The 23,519-nt window shown below is 43.6% G+C and overlaps 1 protein-coding gene across 2 annotated transcripts in view; it reads right to left on the minus strand.

The window, feature by feature from the left end:
• The window catches only part of LOC103711604 (angio-associated migratory cell protein), a 42,835-nt gene that overhangs the window by 567 nt on the left and 18,749 nt on the right, over positions 1–23,519 (minus strand). For both annotated transcript variants that reach the window (XM_008797819.3, XM_026806416.2), the window contains exons 6-10: positions 23,351–23,498; positions 23,171–23,254; positions 16,788–16,903; positions 2,629–2,687; positions 19–109 (exon numbers count right to left, since the gene is read on the minus strand). In XM_008797819.3, the coding sequence (XP_008796041.2) occupies positions 19–109; positions 2,629–2,687; positions 16,788–16,903; positions 23,171–23,254; positions 23,351–23,498 (498 nt within the window). The remainder of the gene's footprint in view (positions 1–18; positions 110–2,628; positions 2,688–16,787; positions 16,904–23,170; positions 23,255–23,350; positions 23,499–23,519) is intronic.

Genomic DNA, 23,519 nt, shown 5'->3' on the forward strand with positions numbered 1-23,519 from the left:
CATGTGAGGAATCAGTACTTCATGGTCACATGTGCATCGTACTGCAGAATGCTGCAGATCCCATATAAGGAGCTTTTGATCCATGCCTCCTGTTGCAGCCCAAGTAAAACTGCAAGGTGATTTCATATGGTTAGTGTCTTTTAAGTCACAAATGTAAATTTCTAGTGATGATAGGCTTCATGCAACCATGCACATATATGCATATGTTGCTCACCATCATACACAAGACAACAGGCATATGATTATATTTGTCCTAAGGTCCAGTAGTTCAGTAAAATCTCTCAGGTGGTCTTTGGCTGAAAATTTTCAGCTAAAACGAATGGTTGACATTTGTCCAAATGAGTCTAAAATAAAAATATAATATTACCAAACAAAAAGGGTAATGATAACTAATGTTGAAAACAGATAACAGAATATAGCTGAAAGAGGAAAAGAAAACTTGTGAGATTAATATTATGTGCAGTAACCAGAATACAGCTAAGCATTTTGAGTTCTTTTTTTTTTTTTCCCAATAATTAGGTTTCGGAGGCTAGATAAGATGCCCCTTGGGCTACCCTAGACACAAGGACCCAAAATCCCAAATCCCTAAACACTAGCTCCAAACTAAAAAGCTACATGCATCTCCAGTAAGGTGCATTGTATCTTGAAAGCCTGCAAAACTGCCACATATGCAATAATTGTAAATTTGTTAAGCAACTTGACAAGATTTTAACCCATAATCTTCCTTAAACCAAGGAGGGTCCCAAATAGAGACGATCACAAAATTTTGATATGTGGTTCCCCATATGCATATTACTGATGTGATAATGCATGTTGCAAGTTCGAACATATCATTAAGCCTTAACCTATATACCAGTATCTACAAGAAATGAAAACAGATGAATTCTCTTTTGGCAATACAAGTATAGATTAGAAGGAACAGATTTTTTATTTGATTGGATGAAAAAACAACTTCAAACACTGTTTAGAACCTGCCGACAAGGTCCAACGATTTTGTAGGACAGGATGTGGGTTGAAGGTTCGACCGCAGGTCAATCACAAGTCGACAGTCAGATCTTTTGTTTTTCTTACTTTTTTGCAGTAGGCCGCCCTCTTTTCATCATGTACTTCCTTCTTCCTCAAACCCACTTTCTGTCCTCAATCTTCAAACAAAGATGACTAGCAGTGATCTATGATCTTTGAACTTCCAATGAAAAGCAATCAACAACAACAATTTGATGAAGTCCAACAATGGCAGCCGCCAGGCAGGGCCACTGACAAAAAAGCTCCAAGGGAAAAGGTGTTCAACTTTTCAAAAGAGAGATTGAGCGGCAAAGAGTCTTTGACCATGAGGATTAGGGTCAGGGGCCTCAGGGCTTTTACACCACAATGGCTAAAGGGCAGATGGTCGAGTGTGAAGCAAAGGAATTGGCAATCCAGGTCTATCAGAAACATCAGAACACAGAATCCAAACAGGGTCTTGATGTTTGAATTTTTTTATTTTTATTTTGTTTTTGCTGCTGGTGGGGGACGGGGATGCATCCCCGCCCACCAGGGGATGGGGATGAGGAAGAGGGGATGGGCAAAAAGAAGAGAATCTTGTGCCCCGTCTTCCTTTTTTCTTTCAATGTAATGTACATTACCTGGGAACTGGAGTTGGTGAATGGTTCAAGCAGCTGAACCATCTAGTTCAATGGTTCAGACTAGGTTTTTCCAAAATTCGGATCTATGCATGATCTTATCCATTTTTCCTATCAGCTGATAGATTGAACAAGATGGGACAACTCATCCATCCCTGACTGATCTCCAAATGTTGACTTCAAGTCTCTAGTTTAGGCCTCGGTCTAAAAGTTACCTTGAGTTAAGCACAAGCCTCTCACCCTAAAATGAATTTCTTCAGGCATTTTTAATAAGGTCACCATTTTGGTTTGCAAATTGTGCCACCAACATGAGTAAAACTCTACCTCATTAAATGTTCTTGATTGACGAGTCCATTCAGCATGGTCGGTGGAACCATCCCGAACCGGACTGCCCAGTTAGGGACGTCCCGAGCCATACTGGCAGTGGACCAGGACAGTTCCGACAACGAAACCGGAACCAACAATGGAGGGGGAGAAGGAGAACAGGAGAGAGGAAAAGAGAGAGAGCAGGGGAGGAAGAGGGAGAGGAAAAAGAGAGGCCGATCGGGGCTCTCTCTTTTCCTCTCTCCCGTTCTCCCTCTCCCCCGCCTCAACTGTGTCGATGCAGGGCCGGCACGGCTCATTGTAGGGCCGTACCGACCCATGCCGCCAGGCAACTGGTCCGGGACTTAGAACCGGCACAATAGACTATGTCATTCGGTATTTTAATCATTTACATACCAAGAGGTGCCTTTGAAGAATATAGCATCTCCAAAGCATCTTACACATTACACGCTTCTCAACAATAATCACATAACTAAAAGAGAAGTAATATATTTAATCTTTAAGCACTACAACATAGTAAACAAACAACTCCAGAGATAACCAGCTAAATTTCTCAAAAGTAACACCATCATCTATATAAATGGGAACATCAATTTCAAGCACAATATTGTGTACCTTACAGAGATATGCTTTTACTATGCAAATTTAAAAAGAGAGCATGCTTATTCAGGGATAGCAACCATACCTTGGCGAAAGTCCAATACACTCCACAGAGTCGGAATGAGCATTTAATGAGCTGACCACCTAAAAAGAGCAGGTGCTACCAGTCAGGGATCAATTTCCATAATCCATGTTCAAATAGCATATAAGACTCTATAACTTGACCATATTATGCAAAAGAAGTAAAATAAAATTAAAATTTAAAGTAACTAGACTAATACAAACTAGTTCTTCATAACTAAAGCTCAAATAAACCGATAATTGCTGGTCATACATAAATTTCTGAGAGATCAGATCATGGGGCCTTTCTTGTAATTGCAGAATACTATCCAACAAAGACCAACACAATTAGAATACCTAGACTTTCAAAACGCCAGAAGACATTTTTAATAAGAAACTTCATCCATTCTAGAAAACATATCGGATTCTTCACATGAGACCCCTCAATTACCAAATTTTAAGCATCCCCAACATTGGTTAGAAGAACCTCCTCTAATGACCATGAAGGAGTTGCAAGGCACAACCTTCCATGAATAATCCAAACAAAATAGTGCTCCAGTTCTGAATCCTTCATCAACAGCCTTAGATACCTTTTTGCAAGCATGCAGCAATGTATAGAACATTATTCCGATGATATATACATTATACAATATGTATTTGTACAATTCACTATTAATGAGGGTGAGCCCTAGCGCAACAGTAAGGTAGCTCTAGTGTGACCTGGAGGTCGCGAGTTCAAAATAGGTAAACAACTCTCTGCATACAGGGGTAAGGTTGCATACATTTGACCCTCCCTAAACCCCGCAATGGCGGAAGCCTCATGAACTGGGCCACCCTTTACAATTCATTGTTATATACAGACATAGATGTATACATATATTTGTTCATTACCAATATTATAATAAATATAATGTGCTAATGTTAACATAGGGAAAAAGAAATCTCCATCTAGAGAGAATGTGAAAAGTCATACTTCCAAATCATCATAAAGGTTGATGCCAATCAACTTAGGTTAAAACAGTGAGAGTATCCTCAAATACTTCATTTGAAACATAAGATGAAGGCAAAAGATTAATTTTAATCGAAGGGGTAAGGCTGCCTTGCAAGGAGATGATATTAAGTTTAATCTCTCGATGAATTTTTGGCTCTTCTCTAGTTACAAAGCCTCAGGAAAACCCTCAAGTTAATCTACTACTCTTTAGTCAAGTTACTCGTGGTATTCTTTAGCAAGCAATACAAGAACCTTCTGTGCTTCTTTATTAAGATGCTTCTAGTTGTCAAGAGAACTTTAATCTTTCCTAAATTTTCTGATCTTCCACCTTAATTTTGGTAGCTTTCTACTCTTGACTTTTGTCAGAAATTAAATGGAATTTTCTGTGGAAACTGGTTTGGTGAGGTTAGAAATTGAATACATCCTCATATTGCAGAGCTCTTTGCCTAACCTCCTTTCCCAACAAGCATCTTACAAAACAATGAGACAAGATTTAAAATCCTAGTACCAATACCAATATTGGTTGGTTGCTGGTTCGTAGAGCATCAGGACATGCTACATGAACACAGTTGGGTGTTACAACACTTCATGCTTGTTAGTTAGTTATCGCTTCATGCTTATCGACGAGCAACCACCTCATGCTTCTTTCATCTCATGCTACCTACTAAAAAGCCAACTCATACTTGCTGTGTTTTAGCTCGTGTAGTGGGCCAGATTGCATGGATGGTAGGCCCACATAAGGAGAAGCTACTAGGTCCTGGTTGTTGAGGCCATTTGCTCAGACAAAAGTATTGAAAGTCCTGAGGCATTAACTTGGGGAGAGTACCTCCTCCACTCGCCCCAACCCCTTTCTATGCTAAAAAATAGAAGGCGAAAAATAAAAATAAAAGGATTAAGAAAGAGTTGAAAGCGAAGAATATTCATGCTCAATGGTATGAAGGCTCGGAGGTGTAATGGCAATGAGGAAGGTGCGCCACATTCCTCCCTCTAGTCTCTTTTTTTATCATTTTCCTATTCGCTGCTCTCCTTTCATTTCTTGTCTTCATCCATTTAAGGTTTTTTTTTTTTTTTTCTTGTTTTCCTCTCCTTTCCTAGCTTCATCATTGATGGATGAGAGGAGGAACACTATGCCAGTCAAGGTTCACCATCCCATACCGGATCTCATACTAGTACCATACTAGTACAATATCAGTATGCCAAGTATGCAGGTCAGCTCAACATACCGAAACTCAATACGCCCCCTATACTGAGTCTCGATTTGGTGTCGATATGGTATGATACGCCCAGTTCGAGACAATATGCACTAGCATGGTGAACTTTGATGCCAATTATTGGTGAGATTTGCGAGATATGCTAGATTATTGATTGGGTGTGTCAAATGGAAAGAGATCGCATGTCTTGTTGAGTTATATTTGATCCATCCAGTCTCATGACTGGAAGGGCAACAAGCTACTTAGCACGGTGCTCCTTGAGCGGTGATGGGAGGAGGGAAGAATGATAGCTAGGAAAGTTACAAGACACGGATGTCGTGTCGTGCCACCATGTGGACATAGGTATCGCTGCAGCCACCTCATGCTTGCAAAATAGCCACCTAGCTTACCTTAGTTTGACACCTAGCTGGTATCTAGTGGTGGCTGACACCTAGCTGGTATCTAGTGGTGGCTGAACACCTCAACAAAAAGAATTTGCCATCCATAAACAGGAGGGTATACTCCCTCCTACCACTTCTGTAAGCCAAAAAAAATACAAAAACCATAGAGCAGGGCACTAATGAACAAAAGGGAGCAAGAATAACAAGAGTACAAAGTAACAGCAAGAACAAAGGGAGAGTGGTGCAAAGCTTTAGACCACTTTGTAGTGTAAGCAAACAAAAATCAAGCTCCGACGAAGCAGACTGCGGCGTCGTCGACGAGGACGTGGGCGGAGGTAGCAGCTCAAAGAAAAGGTACGTCTAAGGGGAGGAAAGGGGACAACGGCGGCGGAAGCAAACAAAGATCAAGCTCCGACGAAGCAGACTGCGGCGCCGTCGACGAGGTCGTGGGCAGAGGTAGCAGCTCAAGAAAAAGGTACGTCTAAGGGGAGGAAAGGGGACCGCCCAGGTGGCCGGGGGCGACCTCGGCCTTGGGTTACCCACCAGATGATGGAGGCGGAGGTGGCTCGGTTGAGCCAACACTTCTCGTCGGTCATCGAGCTCCCGGAGGAGCCCATCGAGGCTGCTCGCCAAGAGTGGGAGGGACTAGCACTGGTCGATCGGAGTCTCGGCCGGCGGGTGCCGATTGAGTGGGTGGCCAAGGATGTGGCCGCCCGGTTGAAGAAAACGGGGAGGTGGTGGCAGTCACCCTCCCCGAAGATCACTTCACGTTGCGGTTCCGGTCGCCGGAGGTCCGGGACCACGCCCTATTGGAGGGGCCCTGGGTGGTGGCGGGGCAACTTTTGGTTATGGAGCTGTGGGCGTCGGACTTCCTACCCAGGGAGACCCCGGTTAAGACCGTGGTGGTCTGGCTCCGGCTACCTGGCTCCCCCCGGAGTATTGGTCGACCTCGACCATTCTGGACATCGCTGCCAAGGCAAGGAGGCCAATGGCCGTGGACGGTGTCACAGAAGGGCGACGAGCCATGGGCTTCGCTTGGGTTAAGGTAGCTATCGATGCCTCCGAACCCCTCCTCCCAGGGATTCGGATACACGGGAGGACGACGGCTATCTGGCAGCCTTTTGTCTTCGAAAGTATTTCGGATCTCTACGTCCGGTGTGGTAGAATCGGGCACCTCGAGCCAGTGTGCCGGTTTGGGGCTTCGGCTCCGACCGGAGCGAGTTCATCGGGGGAGGAGGGTTCCGGCCCGATCTATGGCCTATGGTTGGTGACATCCGCGCCCGGCAGCCACGGGAGAATGGTCTGCCGGAGCGGGGGAAGGTGACCGAGCACTCTGCCGGGTCCCCCCTTTCTCGGCCTACTCCGCCGATTACCCCGACCAGTCCTCCGGTGTCCCCACCGGATCTAGAGGGCTGGCAAAAGCCTACCAAGGTGGCCCGCCGCCACTCCCCGCCAGTGGTGGCGGCCCTGGCCTCCGGCGGGCAAGAGGAGAGCTCCCGACTTGGTGCCCGCGGTGATTAGGATCGGGTTGCCGGGGACTCGGGCCGGCCCGTCAGATCAGGCCAGGCCGAGCTCTGGGTTGGTGGGCCAGCCCACGGTTCAGCCTAAGAAACGGCCCAGGAATTCTGGGCTGCTACTGGAAGTGGGCCGCTCCCTGGGCCGGGGTCGGACGGGCCACAGGGGTGGCTTGGCCGGGCCAGCGACCCGCGGGGCACGTATGCCCCGCGTGGTTCGTGCGGAGGTCTGTGCGTGGCCCAGCTTGGCTGGGCCACATGCGGATGTCCTTGGGAAGGCCCCTGTGGGCGGGATCCTTCCACTGTTCACGGCCCGAATGGGCCCTATGGGGTCTGACACAGGGCCTGACCCACTGGCCCAGGTTGCGGGGCCCAGTGCTTGTGGTTTCCAGTTTGGGGCCCAGGCCCCGGAGGTGGATCCGCCGTCCGTGATCCTTACTAGTCTAGGCTCTCTAGAGGTGGATGTGGGGCAGGGAGATGGTGCCTCGGGTAGACCCGATTCGGGTGACGCGACTAGGACTAGTGAGGTTTCTGTCTGCGTTGACTGCCCTATGAGTGACTTTCTGGCGAGGCGGGATACGCTTACACTTGTGGAGCCGGGGGTAGGTGACTCGAGTGGTCATGAGGGGGCTGCTTGCACGTCCGCGGATCACTCGACTGTCGTTCAACGGGTGAAGGCGGTAGTGTTGCGAGTCGTGTCCGAGGCTAGTATGGATGAGGGTCAGCGGGTCGACCCTGATCACGAGGTGGTGATGGACCCTGTGGCCCAGAGGGTTGACGTGCCTGTGGCCGACCTCTCGGACTTTTCCCCATGAGGATTCTTGCGTGGAACTGTAGGGGGCGGCAAAGCCGGCCTTCATGTCATCCTTTAGGAGGTTGGTCCAGATCCATAGTCCGGAGATCTGCCTACTCTATGAAACACGACTATCCGGTAGAGGACCCTGTCGTGTTTTACGGCGGTTTGAGGTTGACTGGGAGTCATATGTAGTAGATTCCCAGGGGCTGTCTGGGGGCATGGTGGCTCTGTGGAAGCGGGGTGTGGCTACAGTTGACGTATTCTACAACTGCTCCCAACAGGTCCTCATGATTATCTCGGAACCTAATGCTACACAATGGATTTTGTGCAGAGTGTATGCTAGTACAAACCATCGGACCAGGAGGGTTCTGTGGGATGAGCTCACCCACTTAATTGCTCAGGGGCTTCCGACTGTGATGGTGGGTGACTTCAATTGCATCGTGGAAGAGAGTGAGAAACGAGGAGGTAGGACCTTCACTGACACTGTGGATAGGAGGGAGTTCCGCGATTTCCTCTCGCGTAACGGCCTAGTAGATCTAGGTTTCTCCGGTCCGCGTTTCACTTGGTGTAACAACCAGTCCGGACGAGCTAGGGTGTGGGAGCAACTGGATAGGGCTGTTGCTTCCACTGACTGGCTCATCAGATTCCCCTCCTATAGGGTTAGTCATCTACCCCGGATTGCTTCGGATCATTGTCCTTTGCTGTTTTCGATGGTATCGGGTTCGAGTCACCAGAGCCCATTCCGTTTCGAGAAGGTCTGGCTGTCTTTCCCTCAATCCTGGGACATTGTCCGAGGAGCTTGGGGTTTGCCGGTTCGCGGTGACGCCATGCAGAGGGTTTTGCGTAAATTGGACTTGACCAAGCGACGGCTACGTCGCTGGAACCGTGAGGTAGTGGGTGATATTTTTAGGAAGCTGGAGGATGTGGAGGCTGCGATTACTAACCTCCAAAGTAGGGAAGATCAGGTGGGCGCGCTCCCCGAGGCTGATATGGTGAGCCTCCGGGGACTTCTCTCCACCCACCACTCAATCCTGCGTCGACATGAGATCTTCTGGAGACAAAAATTCAGAATTCAGTGGGTCAGAGAGGGTGACCGGAACACTAGTTTTTTTTACCGATCTACGGTTATCAGAAGGCAGAGGAACATGATTCGTTCCTTGCGGGATGAGCGGGGCCATAGGGTGGAGGATGATTCAGCGATCAGCCATATCCTACTCGAGTTCTTTCGCTCTCGCTGGACGGAGGATAGTGGGTCTGACGTCGCCGGCCAGCTCCCGAGAGCCGAATCCCAAATCGGGGTGGCTGAGAATGCACTGTTGGTTCTACCAGTGACGGAGGGGGAGGTGCGAGAGGCGATCTGGGCACTGGGTGAGGATAGAGCTCCGGGCACAGATGGCTTTCCACCTTTCTTTTTCCGAAGATACTGGGGGATTGTCCGGATTGCAATGGTGGAAGCGGTCTTGTGTTTCTTCAGTCGGTCAGGGATGCCTGACGACTGGAAGGCCACATTTATCACGCTAATACCTAAACGTTCGGACGCGTCCGAGCCGAGCCACTTTAGACCAATCAGTTTGTGCACAACTTTATACAAAGTTGTGGCAAGAATACTGATGGATCGCATGAAGCCCTTTCTCTCTGGCATTATCTGTCAAGAGCAAGGTGCTTTTGTGGGAGGTAGGAGCATTTCCAATAACGTCATGGTGGCCCAAGAGATGATGTGGGATCTTCGACGGGCCTCGAAGCGACGAAGCCTGATGGCTATCAAGCTGGATATGGAACGAGCTTACGATAGAATCAGGTGGAGTTGTCTTAGGCTAGCTTTGGAGAGTCTGGGTTTCCATGAGACCTGGATTGGTTGGGTTATGGAGTGTGTCCGGGGTCCGAGATTTTCTATCTTGGTCAACGGCTCTCCGTCCCCATTCTTTAGTTCTACTATGGGGCTTCGGCAGGGATGCCCGCTATCCCCGTACCTGTTCATCATCTGTTCTGATGTCTTGTCTCGATCATTGTGGGTTGCGTATGCCGCCGGAGAGCTGGAGGCTTACGTCCCAGCTCTAGGGGCCCAGCCGATATCATATTTACTTTTTGCCGATGACTGCCTCCTCCTGACGCGTGCTCGCGTAGCAGATGCTCAGGCTATCAGGCGGGCTTTATCCGCCTACTGCTATGCATTCGGTCAAAGAGTGAATGCCCAGAAATCCGCCATCTCCTTTAGCCCGAGTTTGCCACCCGGGGTTCGACGGGAGATTCGGAGGATTCTAGAGATGCCCGAGCAGGACGAGACCTGGACCTATCTGGGTGTTCCGATCACAAATAGGAGACTGCGAGTATCCGAGTGCACCGGAATGGTGCAACGGGTCCAGAGTAGGCTAGAGGGTTGGCGGACAGCGTCTCTATCTATAATGGGTAGAGTAACGCTGATTAGATCTGTATTGGGCTCCATGCCCATCTCATGACAAACACGGTGGTGCCAAGATCAGTCCTACTAAAGATCGAGCGACTTACTCGGAGCTTCTTATGGGGCTCGCATGGTGGGGGCCGTGGGGTGCACCTGGTGGCATGGGAGAGTATCTGCCTCCCTCTCAGGGAGGGTGGCTTAGAGGTGTTGTCCCTTCTGAAGAGACGAGAGCTGCTCCTCGCCCGGCATGCTTCCCGCTTCATCCTGGAGCCGCAGGGTTTTTGGAGACGGATCATGACTGCCCGCTATGGGAGGATAGGCCAGGAGGGCTAGGCTCGAGGAGGGCGGAGATGTTCCTTTCTATGGCGTGAGATAACGAGGTATGTGCCTATGGTGTCGGATCACACCCGATGGCTGATAGGCGACGGGCGCAGCATCGATGTGACCGGGGACCTATGGGTTGATGGCCTCCCCCTGCGCCTTTGGCCGACTACAGTTAGTGTCGAGGCTGGGGAGGGTCTACATGTCTGTGATCTTATGACCCCCGGGGAGGCTGGCTGGGACGAGATTCGATTGGCCCGTTTCTTCGGAAAGCATCTGGCGGAGCGAGTTCGCTCCCTCTCTTTACCACGGAGCGGTGGACCAAATGTATGTGTGGAGTTCCTCGACCAGTCCCAGAGTCAGGATGGGCGACCAGTCCCCGGCGCTTCGTCAGGAGGTGGCTCGAGCGAGCTGTACTGCCTACCAGATCTGGTTGGCCAGGAATGCTCGTACATTCGGCGAACGATGTATGTCGCCGAGATTTGTGGTCGAGAGTGCCCGCAGTCAGGCGGCAGAGTTGTGTCACACCTCCCCCGCTAGAGAGACCTTGATAGCTCGGGACATCTGGGGCTCCCAACCTACTTCGGCAGTATCCCGTACGGTGTTTTTACCTGAGAGCCCCCACCCTCGAGCTTCCTCAAGGTCAACTTTGATGAGTCGGTCTTGGATGGTGGCACGTGGGGAGGCGCGGGTTTCGTTATTCGGGACCTGTATGCTAGGATTGTGGCTGCAGGGGTAGTCAATTATTTGACATTTCGGTTCTGAGTACGGAGCTGAGAGCTGCCTGAGCGGACCTTCGACACGCCCGATGTGTGTTACAGGCCAGATCTATCATCCTAGAGGGTGATTCAGCCACCGTTATTAGTTGGATCCAGAGGGATCCTAGGGGTGACGACAGTGACCATCCCTTGCTCCGTGACATTTGGGCTATGATGAGGGATGGATGGGCCTTTCAGACCAAGCATATCTACCGTGAAGCCAATGGTGTTGTGGATTGGGTGGCTGCGTATGTAGCTTGTCATTCCGGAGGCACCTTGTGGACTAAAGATGGGAAGCTGCCTTTGACACTCTGAGGCAAGGTTCGCTGTACCGGCCGGTACCGAGCGTACCGTACCCATACCGATGGGTACCGGTATCGGTACACCAATATCGGTACGTCTGGCGTACCGCATACCGTACCGTACCGACACTCGGTACGTCTATACTAGTGCGGCACCGGTACGGGGTTCGGTACCGGTACGGCGAACCTTGCTCTGAGGTATCCTATTTTTTGACTTTATTGGGTGTTTCCGTACCCGTCAGGTATGATCCACCCGTATTAGCAAAAAAAAAAAAAAACTCTTAATCAGCAGGTATGATAGCTGGTTCTTGAGAACCCTAGCCAAGGTATAACAATTGGTGCTTGAGTGAACCATCAACTGGTAGTTAAAATAGTTGGTTAAAGTGAATCCTTAGATAATGGGCATTTTGATCAATGAACTCTTGACTTATGGATTTAATAGTTCGTCATTGTCTAGTTGTCATTGATCGGACGATTGTTAAATATTTTCCAAGTGTCTTCCAGTCTTTTTTGAAAATGAACTAGAGTGTAAATGTGCTCTTATTGATTACCCTCATAAGATATCATTTCTTAACTATTTGAGTTTCAATAAACAGTAATCCTTGTTGATTCCACTATTGACTTTTTTAAGGTTTTTGCATATCACACTCAATATTTTGTCGAAATTGCATATAACACCTCTCCTTATCTCTCTATTTACATATCGATTCAGATAATACTAATTTAATTTACAAGAAGAACCTTGGGTTAAGGTTCCATCAGCAGACCCTAAAGAATCCATTAATGTAGACGTTAGTGGGGACCATTGGTGCTTTATGACTAAAATACCCTCTAAATTTATCCTTAGATCTTATCAATTCCAAGAATGGTAAAATCTTTCACGATTTACGTTTTCTTCCTTGAATCCCAAACAACCAACTATCGAGGATCATCGATGTTGTTCTCACCAATTGGTCATTCTAGTCAATTGGCCGTTCGTATCTCGAGCACTCTGCATTCTCCTCCCTCTCCACTTTGGACCAATTTTATGCAGAACCAGATCAGCCCCTAAAGATTGATTGAATTCCTGGCCAAAATCCTCTTGGTAGCACATCACCTTATAATGGCTGGGGATCCACCAAGGGTCCCCTTTGTTGCCATCATTGCTACAGTGATGGTGGTTGACAAAGGGATAATTAAGAAAGCCCATGGACTAGCCAGGAAGGTTGGAGGGAGTTGTAGAGGTTAGAGTGGATAACCTCGTGAGTGGGGTTGAGGGCTCAAGACCAAGGGCTGGACTCAACACTTCCATGATTTTGGATTTCAATAGAAAGAACAAAATAATAAGGTAGGTGCAAATAGCACATAATGGGAGCCATGATTTTTTTTTAAGAGATGAAACATAGTGAACTGAGGGGCAGAACAAGAGAGAACTGATGACAAATAGTCGCGAGGCTGCCCAGCGAAAGAAGGCGAGGTAAAGACAATCGGTGAGGTACGACAAGGGAGGGGAGAGGAGAGGAGCTGGCAAGTGACATCTCCATTGTAGTTCTGGGATACTAACATCTTTGTTGAGGAGAAACCCTCTGAGGTGTTGGCAGTGCAACGAGCCCAGATGGAGTAGTGGTGTAGCTTCTACTGGGCGCTAGAGGCATGAGGGCCCTATGTGGTGTTTGTTATTAGCAAGGTTCGTTGTACCGGTACCGGACCCCATACTGGTGCCACACTATCATAGTATCGATACGGCATGGTATGCGGTATGCCACCGGTACCGGACCGGTATGGTACGGCCGGTATAATACGGTACAACATACCATGGTTATTAGAGATATGGTACACATTATTCCTTATTAATAGAGGCATTCTAATCATTTCATAAACTTAACATTATATATGTTCTTTTTATTCTTATTTTTAGTGTTTTTACAAGACCACATAGTTAGCATTGCTTCAGTCATTTCCTCAATCAATTCCAATATCCTGGAGTCCAATGGAGCACTAGAAATGGCACTCCATCATAGCTCGGCTGAATGATTACATCCCCTAGCTAAATTTTCTTATTTTCAAGTAGCTTGCCTTTTTTTGGAAAGCACATTTCTGTGGATGATATCATATTCACCATGTGGTGGAGCCAAGTATCTTTGTACGTTAATATAATGTTTTTAGAACTTCTTCCAAGTATAGCCTTAAATAACTTTTGATGTAACTAGAAATTAAATAATAATTAAGATCAAAGTTCACTATCTCGATACCAAACCAGACTCCATACGGGTACCATGCTGCTATATTGTCAGTACATCTAGTACGAGGATAAGTTCGGCGTACCAACTGTGTATGGAGCCTCGATCTAATAACAGTATGATATGGCATGATCAGTGTGGGCTATTACACAGTGATACTACAGGCCTCAATTTATATCTGAAGCGAGTGAATTAAGATGATAACTTGGTGGCCTTCTTCCCAATGGAGTGGATGTGGTGAGGATAATCATTTCCCATCTCATCTACCAGCATACAATGGATATTATTGTGATACACAACCATCCAAATTCATTGCCATGTGCAGTGTAGCCAACTAAAGCCAAATGAAGGGTTATAGACCGAAGTCCCACCGACTGCCTTGCCACACTCAAACCAATGTGATGATCCTCTAAGTCAAAGCTTACGCGCAGGGCTGTGGCTGAAGGCATTGGTGCCAATGATGGCAATGCTTCGAAGGGTCATTAAGAGGAGGGCGATGGAGAGAAGGGGACAGGAAGTGCATTGGAGAAGCCGACCAAAATGGGTTCACTAGTTCCTAAGCTCGGTGGGCTACCTAGATTAGAAGGATCTCGATGATTGGGACCATGGTTTGCCATACCAATCGGTACAGGTGCATACCGACTGCACTATACCATACCAGTACCGAACAAGTACATGGTACAAAGGGTGTATCGAGTATCAATATATAGAACCGCCCCCCATACCAGGTGTATTGACACAGTAATAAAGTGATCCCGGTACGGAGTTCGGTATCGAGATGATGAACCTTGATTGGGACGAATGGGTTTCTTTTACTGTTCATAGATCTTAGTTAAGAGTAACCAAGGGTACAATGTGCAATCATCATTTGCCAAATCTGGTACCTTAACCGGGGGCTGTGGTGAGACAATAGGCTAACAGAAGGGATTGTGCAAATTAAATAACATTATTTGGCTCGATTTATAAATAGAAGATAAAGAGCGATGTTATATGTAATTTCAATAAAATCATGGGTGTGATATGCAAAAAACCCTTTTCTATGTTTAGATATTTATTAATCAATGTAGCTGATCCACCTATCTATTACATCTTAAAGTGAGAAATCTGTTGGCATAGTCTACTAGAAGGTATAAAGTACTTCTACCATACAGATATAAACCACTTTTTTTATTAACAAATTTGTTGTACCATAAAGTATTGTTTGTACCTGTTGATAGTTGCAACTAAGGTTCGTCATCTCGATGCTAGACCCCATATCGGTACCATCCTATTACTATGTCGGTATGCTCGGTACATGAGCCAGTTCAACGTACCGACACTCAACACATCCCCCAAACCACATACCAGTTCAATACTGGTATGGTACAATATGTAATTATTTTTTTTTAAAAAATGATTTTATTTTTTTATTTCTTTATCATTTCTATTCAAAATTTATTTTAAAATGTCTTTCTATTTATTGTTCCCACTCTCCGTTTTTTCCATTGGGTCCCATGGTTATATATATTCAGACTCTCCGTTACTTCCCCCTCTCGCTCTATGTTTTTTATTCTATGACTCTCCTCCTTGATTTTATTCCTATGTTTTGTCAGTCGCACTAATATCGACTGATACGGCAAACCTTGCTTGTAGCATTAGAAATGGAAAGAGTGTTGAATGTACACTACTAAAAAATACAAATGTCTTCTACCGAGCTATGTTGATGCTATGTTAGTGAACCCTATTCAATTCAGGGCTGTGAGCTGTAAAAGTTTAATTTGAATGAAAATTCAGTTTGCTTTGTATAATCAAATGGCCGTCAACTTTGGGTAAATGATTTAGAGGGCAAATTTACAAATTAAGTGCAGTTGCAATAAAGGATTGAACTGAGTGCAGATCAGTAATCGATTGTCGTTGTTGTTATACTCAGAACCTGGCATGACTAGGTTTCAGGTCATTGCAGATGGTGCTAAAACAGCAAGTGAAAATAATTTTTGTTCGTTTGCACATTTATCAGGATTATGACTAGTTTAAGACCAAAAGATGCAACAAAATTTGTTGTTCTTCATAAACTAAAGAAAGAAAAACTTAATTAGGTCGAACAATACATGTTTTTTACTAAAAAAATGTACATGTAGGCAATCTGGATTTGTCATATACATCAGACAAGACATTGGAGTTACAAGCATGCACAGGTTGAAGGTGCTGTGCATGGAATGTATCAATCAAGTCTTTTAATGCGCAAACCCACCTAACCCTTCATATGAAACACAATAACGTTTGTGCACAAAGCATGTACGTGCCCTTCCATACATGCTCATATAGAATTAGCTCTATTTTTTATGAACTTCCAATGTATACATTCCCTAGTTTTTGTTTACCACCTCATTGTCTCTAATTCTCAAGCAAAATGTCTGTAGAGGATGGTTCACAAGTAATTCTATTTTAAAAGGTCCTTACTGTTAAATTTCATCTCACATGGGGATCATTTGAGGGTGACTCGACTACTGGCTCACTAGCCTGCAAAGGAGTATGTATTATATGTAGCAAGGATGTTAAAGCCTTTTCTCATCAAAATTGAGGTAGCACATTATTGTTCATATACATATGTATCACTTGATAAGCATGGATATTGGATAGGTTGAGTCCCAGTGATGTATGCATTATCATATGAATAAATAGATTCTAAACATGCATGGGTAGATATGCATGGCCAAGTCTGAACTTGGTGTTAAGTATATGTCAATGTATACAAATAGAATGGTTCATGCAGTAATGTATATAATAGGAATGTTCAGGTACTGTACGCATAGCTTGAATACCAACCAAAGCACAAAAAAGTATTCCTGTATAAGTAGTCAAGAGCACAGAATCCAAAAGGCTGCATTTTAAAGTAATTTTTACAGAAATTAAAGAAAATAAAAGCCATCCTCAAAAGTCAAATCTGTTTCTATAGTCATCTTAAAACAGACTATATTGATCATCACAGTGCAATTTAATTCTTATTCATGAGATAAAAGTTCAAATAATAGAAAGCAATGGCATCACATATTTGACTGGTATAGAAATGAAACGCATCATGTAAAGAAGACATTTTTGTAGTAAAATTAAAGAAAACTTCAATTCTGGAATTAAAAATCTGTGTTCGAAGTTGACTTCTACAAAAGAATCTGCTCAATCTTTATTTTATTTTCTTTCCACTGAAGATGGTGATGTCATAAATGGCGTACATGATACTTACAAATAGAAACTACTCTCATAATGGCAAAAGCAAAGATAAGCAATAAAAATTATCAACGGGAAAAGGGAACCAACCCGTCCAGTTGTTATATTCACCATGTGAACAGAGCTATCCTTTGAGCCAGTCATAGCAATAGTAGAATCAGAAGTTATTGATAAGCATGTCAGTCCATCAGTATGATATGGATGTCCTGCAAAATTATTGTTTCACCATCAGTTAACAAATACTTGAAAGGCAAAGTGTTCCCACTGAATACATAGCACCACAAAAAAAAATATATAAACTGGGTCTAAGTAATACAACCAGCGATAATAATTTATAATAACAGATACCCATTTCTCATTTGATCAGTAAAACTGAAAATCATAAGCAACAACGAATCCAAAACCTTAAAGATCACAAGAAAATTCTATAATGTCTTCCCCCATGACTCCATAGAAATGGATGTTAGTAACTTTATTAACCAAATACCAACTAGATACCAAACCTGGTTACAAGAATGAGGAGGCAGAGCTATTAAAGAATTCGGCATTAGAAGTACGTAAAAAGCATCTGATAGAATTAAATTAATGGTACAACATGATAGAATTTCTCATTTGGTTGTTCAATACACAAAAATGCCTGGTTTAGGGATTCAGTTATCCAAAAACTAGTAAACTAAAGAACAGTATATTCCTTTTGGCCAACTAAGATTGATTTTGCTGAAAGAGTATTAACAACAAGACATATTTCAAAATTTGGGTGAAAATACAGGAAGATCAAGCTTGAAAGGAAGCAAGATTCTAGGTAGGTGCGGGACCCTTGGTGAAAGAACCTAGCAAATAAGTAATAAGAAATGGCAATTACAAAAATCAACAAATCTAATCTTGAAAGTGCAGAATAGAAAACTCTAACAAGTAAACAAATTTATTAGGTTAATTAAGAACATTCTCAATAGATATCTCTAGAAAAGTAGCATATTTCTTGAAATCCAATACCTCAACAGAAAATAAATAATACACAACTCTCTTCTTTCTCAAAAGGAAAAACATGAAGCTAAACTGGCATCACAGAAGACCTATCCTAGGTGCATTTCTTGGTCAAGCTAGCTGAAGCAGTGAAGCTAAACTGGCATCACAGAAGACCTATCTTAGGTGTCCTCAATTATGAATATCTATCAATTAAATGACATCAAACATTGTCCACATAGTTTAATAGACTAAAATATTCGAATTTATCTTTGAAAGCAATAAGAAATGATGTTGCTGTGACTTATCCAATTACATTTTCTAGTTTTATCATCTGCCTAAACTTCAATTAACATAGTTCTTAGTACAGTAACTTGCTAACAGAAAATGACTTCCTTCATAGCAGGAATATTATTCAGGTTGCTTAAGTCATAGGCTAACCGAAACCAAGCCCAATAACCAATCTACCCAACAGTAGCTGCCCGAGCAGCCAAACTTAAGACCATACTGGTTCCAAAATTTTGTAAACCAAACACATGATTTAAGTAGACTTTTAATCAGGTTGATCTGAGATTATTAGGTTGGGTTTGTTCAACGTATACTTTCATTAGATGATTATAACTTGACATTGCATCATATTTGTGTTAGATCAGGAGCCCCCCTTGAAGCAAACATGTTATATTTGGCTTGTGAATACCCGCACACAAATCGTTGGATAAATTCAAGTTGTCACCAGTGGTTGCCCATCCATCAATCTGAACCTGACTGACAGTCAGGATGATAACCTAGCCAAGAAGTTGCATTCTTATGAAGATCAAGATGCACAAAAAAAATTCAAGTTTGCTATACCAAATAATGATATAAAAAAACTAGTCAAGGAGGTCAGCTGGAGGCTGGGTGGTTCTGACCAGTACTTGATGATGAACTGAAATAAAAGGGAATGTTAAGATTATAGAGTATACATGCAAGACACCTCCATGGCCCCCAAAGATAGATAAAGCTTTTCTTACATTCACTTCTTATACTAGACTGCCACTCCATTTCCGTTAGGAAACCGTTCAACAAATACAGTGACAAATGATTTAGAATTTACAGCATTCAAAACCATTTAAGTATTCAACCTTGCATTTGCAATATGAATCTCCCTTTTATGGAACTTAAAAATAACTACTTAGGTTTAAACTATGGTATGCTGTACCGTACCAAACCGAATGGTACCGAGCATACCATACTGTACCAGTTCGGTACCGGTACCGGTGGCGTACCGACACTCGATACGCCAGACGTACCGTGTACCGTACCATACTGACACTATGCCAGTGTGGCACCGGTACAGGATCCGGTACCGGTACGGCGAACTTTTATTTAAACAAATTAATTTCTAAGAATACACGATTTCATAAAGTTTCTTTTTAATCTTATCAACAAATAAAGCTTTAAATACTTATGTTAAGAGCTTGATGAAGTTATAGCTGAAACGTTAATGGCATCAAGAATTAAATCCAAAGAGCACCAATAATGCATCTATCAAAAGTTCAAAACCAAAACTTATAATGAGGATTCTCCGCTGTCACAAAAACAGCCATAGACATAGGAGTACATAGTTATGTATTTAGAATGTAATTGCATGGTCCGTGTTGGGGACAAGGAATTCTATTTTATTTTGAAAACTTAGCACATACATGCCTTAAGAGTAAGTTAACTTCCTCATATCAACAGCCTTCTTCCTTTTCCATCTAGACATTTTCTCAAGTCTAGCAAAACCTAGGAAGGATGGTTGCACCCCAGTTACATGAGCTCAAATCAGTTAACCAATACTGTACATCTTCCACCTAGTCAGGTGGCCTCCAGGCTCTATAGCAGGCCCCTCAATTGCCCAAAATTGCCTGGGCCAACAATTAGGCACCAATTTAGTGGGTTGAAGTTCAGTAGAGTCAATTGTAAAACATTCTAAAAGTTCAATAGAATGTATGACTTGCAAATTGAGCTAAGGTTATCTAAATTTAAAAATAAAATGACAAAAATATACAAACTAAACATGGTAAAAATGAAGATGTTGAGATGAATCTGGTAAGTTACCAAAGAAAAAAAAAATTAAAGGAGGCATAGACTTGTCACTGAGAACCAAGTGATGGAGACCAGACTAAGATGGTACAGACATGAGAAACAAAGCCAAGGAGGCTTCTATGAGCAGAAGTGCTTCGATTGGGATCATCAGTAAAAGGAGGGGAAAGCTTGCAGCAAAACCAAAATAAAATCTTTGATAGGAATATTGGCTAAGAAGAATTCATAAATCGAACCCTCATATTTGGGATAAGGCTTGCCAATTATGGTTAATATCAGCATCTTTGAGATATTTGGAAAATAGTGTATCCCAATTCCCAAGCATGTTCCCCTATTACTCTTGGGCAATTTAGACATCATTCTTCATTCAGGTGATGAAATTCAGAATTCAGAAGACTGACTTTGGCATTCATTTTTATAGCTGCAGATTTTTCTTGCTACCTATATGTCCATGGGAGGAAACTCTGAGGCATTTGAAATTCAAGTTTAGCTCTTGATGTATAAATCTCTTTTTTGTAAACTTGTTCCTAAGTTAACATTTTATTTCAAATATCTACCATTACTCTTCAACATATTATAGCTAGGTTTAAAATTTCTCACCATGTCCCTGAAGCATGTCTACAGACATGGTATGCTGTACTGGCCCGAACCGGACGGTACGGAAAGTACCGTACCATACCGGTTCTATACTGATACCTGGTATGGATAGTGTACCGATACTCGGTACGCCAAAAAATTTCGTACCGTACCGACACTGTGCTAGTGGCACCGGTACGGGTCCGGTACCGAGACAGCGAACCTTGTCTACAGATTTTGCCTCCACAAGCTCATTGTTATCTAAATGTGCATTTATTGCCAAGACAAGCAAAAACTAACTAGCAGCTTGAGAAAGTCATGTTTTCTTTTGAACAAGTTTCGTCGTCTCAGTACAGGACCCCGTACTGGTAACATCTTAGTATTGACATACCCAATATAGGGGTCGGTTCAGCGTACTGACACTCGATACACCCCTCATGCAGTGTACCAGTTTGGTACTGGTATAGTACGGTATGCCTAGTATGCACTAGTAGCAATCGATGCGGTGTGCCATGATTTTGCAGCTTTGCAGTGTAAAATCTATCTTTAGAAAGATTTGGCAGCAAACAAAGAGGATGGTGTAAAGCGTGTTTTGCATCTTTTGGTCTCAAAGACTATGGAAGTCAAGAACAATTGAGGTTGTATGAAAAGAATGGAGTAAAGGGAAAAATATTTCATCAGCAGGAGAAAAATTGATATAGAAAGAGGACACATAGGTTAATAACTTAAGTAGGATCAGGGTTTCAATGTGATAGAATACAGTTATGAGTTATAATCAAAGGATTAAATGAAAGATGATTAAAAGGTGTTGCACACTGATCTGATGTCATATCTGAAAATAACACAAGGAAGATGGATTAAAAGGAGAGGTTGAAGAAGACTATGAGAGAAAAAACATTAAAAGGCAAATATCGGATCTTGGAAGGATATCAGTTATCAGATTTTGAATTTGGTGTCTTAGCAGCAATAAATAATTAAGGGCCCTGCCCAGATGCCCTGCTAAACTATCCACCGAATATACCATATATGGTGGATGGCTTGGAAGAGGTAAGCAAGGGAGTTGGCATGATGGCGGGAAGGGGGGGTGGGGAGGTGATACTGGAAACTTTGGTTGTACAGCCCTCAGAAGAACTGGAATACTGGAAATCATCTCTCAGAAAGAACCCAGTATCCTCATTTTTCAGGATCGTATGGTCTACAAGGCTCCCTGATTCCCCCAACTTTTCCTACTGTGGCCACTGGCCACCTTTCTCTCTTGAAAATTCGGTTCTGTGGAGAGTTATTCCTGGATAATTAGTCCAGGCATCCAAGCAGGGCCTAAAGAAAGAATGGGCTAGAAGAATATAAGAAAGAGAAGAGAAGAGAAAAAGATGGTTTGAACCAACCACTTTCAGAATTTACATAAAAAATAACTCTAATTTCATAATTCCTCCACATTCATACAAAACAACTTCCAAGACAAGCCTAGTTTTATCAAACCAAATAATTCCTAACCTTATTAGTAGTAAGATTCTTTTCCTTGTATCTAACTTAAAATAAAATTCATAATCAAATGTGAGACCTTTTATTTAAAATAATTCACTAACTTATTGTTATGGCTATGAATGACTCATCTAGAGAGAGGATGTATTCATCACTTTAAGTTTTGACCAAATATATATCACTTTATTTGAAGTGCAATCACTTACCACCCTAAGCTTTTGAAATTATAACCTCCTTAACAAACAAGCAAAAAAACAAATCAAAAACAGCAAACATCAGCTCCCAAAAGATGATTATTTTTGCATTAATTGAATCATTCTAAATGCATAAAATAATGTTGTCTGAACCCTGTAACATTGTTCACATAGTTTTCTAGATTACCATATAAATTGCATCCCTCAATTCTCAATGCCTGTTACTCTGCTTTGTGTTTCTGCTTCCATGTAACCAAAAACTTTGCTTGCTTGATTGGGTAACATACAAAAGCACAAAAACAGAGCGAGCCAATTTGCAAAATTGTACAATGGTCGCACATGCATTCAATATGTCAAGACTTAATAATTATTGTGCTTGGGCTCAAAATGCCATTTCAATCATATGATTTTTGTTATCTTTCATGTCCCTAAGTTTGATTTTAATAGATATTACTCATTTTCATTTAATACATAAATTTTTTGTTGGATGGTTTTGATGGATATTTGGTAAAATGGCATTATCATAAAAGCCACAAATGTGCACCTCATAAGCTAAAATTACGATTTAAATCCTTGAGTACCATGGAATGCCGTACCGGCCCGTACCGGTCCGGCCGTGGACCGGTACCGGAACGGATAAAAAACCGGTATTTCCTGGTTTTTTATCCGAACTGGCCGGTACGGGTGCGTACCGGCCGGTTCGGGCCCGTACCGGCCGGTTCGGAGCCCGTACCGGCCGGTACCGGCCTCGTACCGGTGCGAACCGGAAGGTTCGCACCGGTACGATTTTTTTTTTTTTTTTTTGAACCACAGCGCCGCGCGCTGTGGTTTTTGAAACCACCGCATACCGGCCGGTACGGGACCGGTACCAGCCGGTACGTACCGGACCGGACCGGTACCGTACCGGTCCAGCCGGCCACCGGTACGCCGACCGGTACCGGTACGGCGGACCTTGCTGAGTACTATGTTTTTTCATGTCCTGCATATTCAAGCATTCCCAGTAGTTGTGCTCCTAGAGGAGATTCAATTGGCTTTATTTGATGTTTCAGGCTTACCCCATACAAACCCACCAAATAATAGCTACCATCCCATATCCATATCCATGTACACAAAAGCACAATTCATATCCATGTTAGACCAACAAGAAGCACTCAGAAAACATAAAAGGTGACTTCAGAAGAGGACAAATCATACCTCTAACAACATGGATACTCTCTCCAGTCCGAGGGTTCCATATCCTCAATGATGCATCATCAGAGCCAGTACAAATAATCTTACCTTCAAAGAACCATGATGTGGAAGTTGATCAGCCTCGTTTGGTATTTTGGTTGTAATGAAGAAACATCAACAATTTACCACAATATATTTAAGTACCATCAGGAGTAAAAGAACCACAGGTGACACTGCTACTATGACCAGAGAATGTATTGAGCCAAGCACTTTTGTCAGCATTCCACATCCACACATTTGAATCTTCTGAGCCTCCTATTATCAAGTGTCCTCTTGGATGCCATTTGAGCCACTGAGCAGTTCGAGCAAAAGA

This window comes from Phoenix dactylifera, chromosome 14 (genome assembly GCF_009389715.1).
Source record: "Phoenix dactylifera cultivar Barhee BC4 chromosome 14, palm_55x_up_171113_PBpolish2nd_filt_p, whole genome shotgun sequence".
Classification (NCBI taxonomy): domain Eukaryota; kingdom Viridiplantae; phylum Streptophyta; class Magnoliopsida; order Arecales; family Arecaceae; genus Phoenix; species Phoenix dactylifera.